Here is a 2,500-nt window from a genome sequence, read left to right on the forward strand (position 1 = left end):
ACTTTACAAAGATAAAAAAATGTAAATAGAATCATGTAGTAAATTCATATATAACTGTAACTCTTTGGAGCAACGCTTTTCATAGTCATTAATTCTTTTACTCTCGTTTTGCTGTGAGAACAGAGCGTCACCGGGAGACAGCAACTCAAAGGACCGCCTGATGTATGTAATCTGTTCCTTACTAGGGTTTCATCTACAGTTATTATTTTTTAAAAGACGTATTTAGGTTAATTAGTAGCTATACAAACTCGAGAACGCCTTTTCCCTCCTAAAAAAAAAAAAAAAAAAAAAAACGGAAAAGAAAAAAGAGGGAAGCCCCTTTTAATAGGAATGGTGTCTAGGGTCCTCTTCCTCGTCGTTGTCCGTGAAGGAAGCGGCGTCCTTAAACAGCACTCGGCCGTGGAGGAGCTGCTCCTGGTTGGCGTCGAGGTTGAACTCCTTCTTCAGGTCGCCGAGGGACACCTGCTTGTACTTGAGCTCCTTGCCGATCTCCGCCTTGTGCACGCCGTTCTCCTTGAACTTGTGGCTGTTGGGGAGCATCTTGTAGAGCAGCTCGGACACGTGGTGGTCGTTAGGCTGGTGGGTGACCTCGTTGTCGATGGGCGCTCGCGACGGGTGGCACGGAGAACACGAGCAGTTGGTGATCATCTGGATGTTCTTGTTGACAGTGTAGCCGTTACCGTACTCCTCGCAGTCCAGCTCGATCTGCGGGCGGGGAGAGAGAACAGGGGCGTTGGGTGGTGGGCGCAGAGGTGGGGGGAGGAGGGGGAGGGGGGTGGTGGTAGGGGACTTGCATTGAAGGACATTACTTACTCTATGAAGGACTGCTTTATTCTATTCATTTTTTATCTATTCATTAAGTATTGATTAATTATTATTATTATTATTATCATTATTATTATCATTATCATTATTATCATTATTATTATTATTAATATTATTATTATTTTATATAATCTCTCCTTATTTTATATAATCCCTCCCTTCTCTCCTCCCTACCTTCTTCCCTCTCTCCTTCCCTTCCTCCCTCTATCCCTCCTTCTCTCCTTCCCTCCCTCCCTACTCCCCTCTCTCCCTCTTTCCCTCTTTCCCTCATTCCCTCTCTCCTTTCCTCTCTCTTCCCTCCCTCATCCCTCCTTCCCTTCCTTCCCTCCCTCATCCCTCTCTCCCTTCCCTCCCTCCCTTCCTTCCTTCCCTCCCTTCAACCCTCTCTCCCTACCGTCCCTCATCCCTCTCTCCCTTCCCTCCCTCCCTTCCTCCCTTCCCTCCCTTCAACCCTCTCTCCCTACCCTCCCTCATCCCTCTCTCCCTTCCCTCCCTCCCTTCCTCCCTTCCCTCCCTCATCCCTCTCTCCCTACCCTCCCTCATCCTTATCTCCCTTCCCTTCCTTCCTTCCCTCCCTTCAATCCTCTCTCCCTACCCTCCCTCATCCCTCTCTCCCTTCCCTCCCTCCTTTCCTTCCTTCCCTCCCTTCAACCCTCTCTCCCTACCCTCCCTCATCCCTTTCTCCCTTCCCTCCCTCCCTTCCTTCCTTCCCTCCCTTCAACCCTCTCTCCCTACCCTCCCTCATCCCTCTCTCCCTTCCCTCCCTCCCTTCCTTCCTTCCCTCCCTTCAACCCTCTCTCCCTACCCTCCCTCATCCCTCTCTCCCTTCCCTCCCTCCCTTCCTCCCTTCCCTCCCTTCAACCCTCTTCTCACCGTAGTCCAATGGGACTCGGAGGCTTGGCAGGAATCACAGTAGTCCAGCAGTTCGTCGCCAGGTGTCTCTGGTTCAGTCTGTGGGACGGTGTAGCTGAAGCACGTTCCGACGCACACATAGTTTTCCATTTCCTGGGCGGGAGACAGGTCACGAATAAATGTTGGTGTTGAATGGTAGTTAATTTTATGGGGGTCGTTGAAGATAAATGGATTCCGGCGCATGCATAGTTTTCAAATCTCCTGGACGGGAGACAGGTCACGAATAAATGTTGGTGTTGAATGGTAGTTAATTTTATGGGGTGGGGGGTGGGGAGGGGTGCAATGGGAGATCGAGGGGTAGTTGTTGATAAATGGGATGTTATTGACTATGTATGTTTGTGTATCTATGCGATGTTGTGTATTATGTGTATATATACATTTGTGTGTGTGTGTGTGTGTGTGTGTGTGTGTGTGTGTGTGTGTGTGTGTGTGTGTGTGTGTGTGTGTGTGTGTGTGTGTGTGTGCGAATATACATACACATACACACACACACACACACACACACACACACACACACACACACACACACAACACACACACACACACACACACACACACACACACATATATATATATATATATATATATATATATATATATATATATATTTAATACCCAAACACCACACTGAATCTTCCCTTCCTTACACGTACCTTAGAAGTGCAATGGGCGTGGGTCACAATCTGTCGGATATGTTTAAGTTCACATAACGAATGCTGCTCGGGGTTCAGGACCAAATTGTGAACCTGCAAAGAAGGAAGAG

The 2,500-nt window shown here is 48.2% G+C and overlaps 1 protein-coding gene across 1 annotated transcript in view; it reads right to left on the reverse strand.

The window, feature by feature from the left end:
* LOC125046694 overlaps positions 1 to 2,500 on the reverse strand; it is a 7,646-nt gene that overhangs the window by 709 nt on the left and 4,437 nt on the right. Inside the window, exons 3-5 of the mRNA XM_047644571.1 lie at positions 2,391 to 2,483; positions 1,699 to 1,830; positions 1 to 705 (exon numbers count right to left, since the gene is read on the reverse strand). The exon at positions 1 to 705 is cut by the window's left edge and continues 709 nt beyond it. Of these exons, the coding sequence (XP_047500527.1) occupies positions 322 to 705; positions 1,699 to 1,830; positions 2,391 to 2,483 (609 nt within the window). The 3' untranslated portion in view covers positions 1 to 321. The remainder of the gene's footprint in view (positions 706 to 1,698; positions 1,831 to 2,390; positions 2,484 to 2,500) is intronic.

The sequence above is a fragment of the Penaeus chinensis genome, chromosome 39 (assembly GCF_019202785.1).
Source record: "Penaeus chinensis breed Huanghai No. 1 chromosome 39, ASM1920278v2, whole genome shotgun sequence".
In the NCBI taxonomy this organism is placed as follows: Eukaryota; Metazoa; Arthropoda; class Malacostraca; order Decapoda; family Penaeidae; genus Penaeus; species Penaeus chinensis.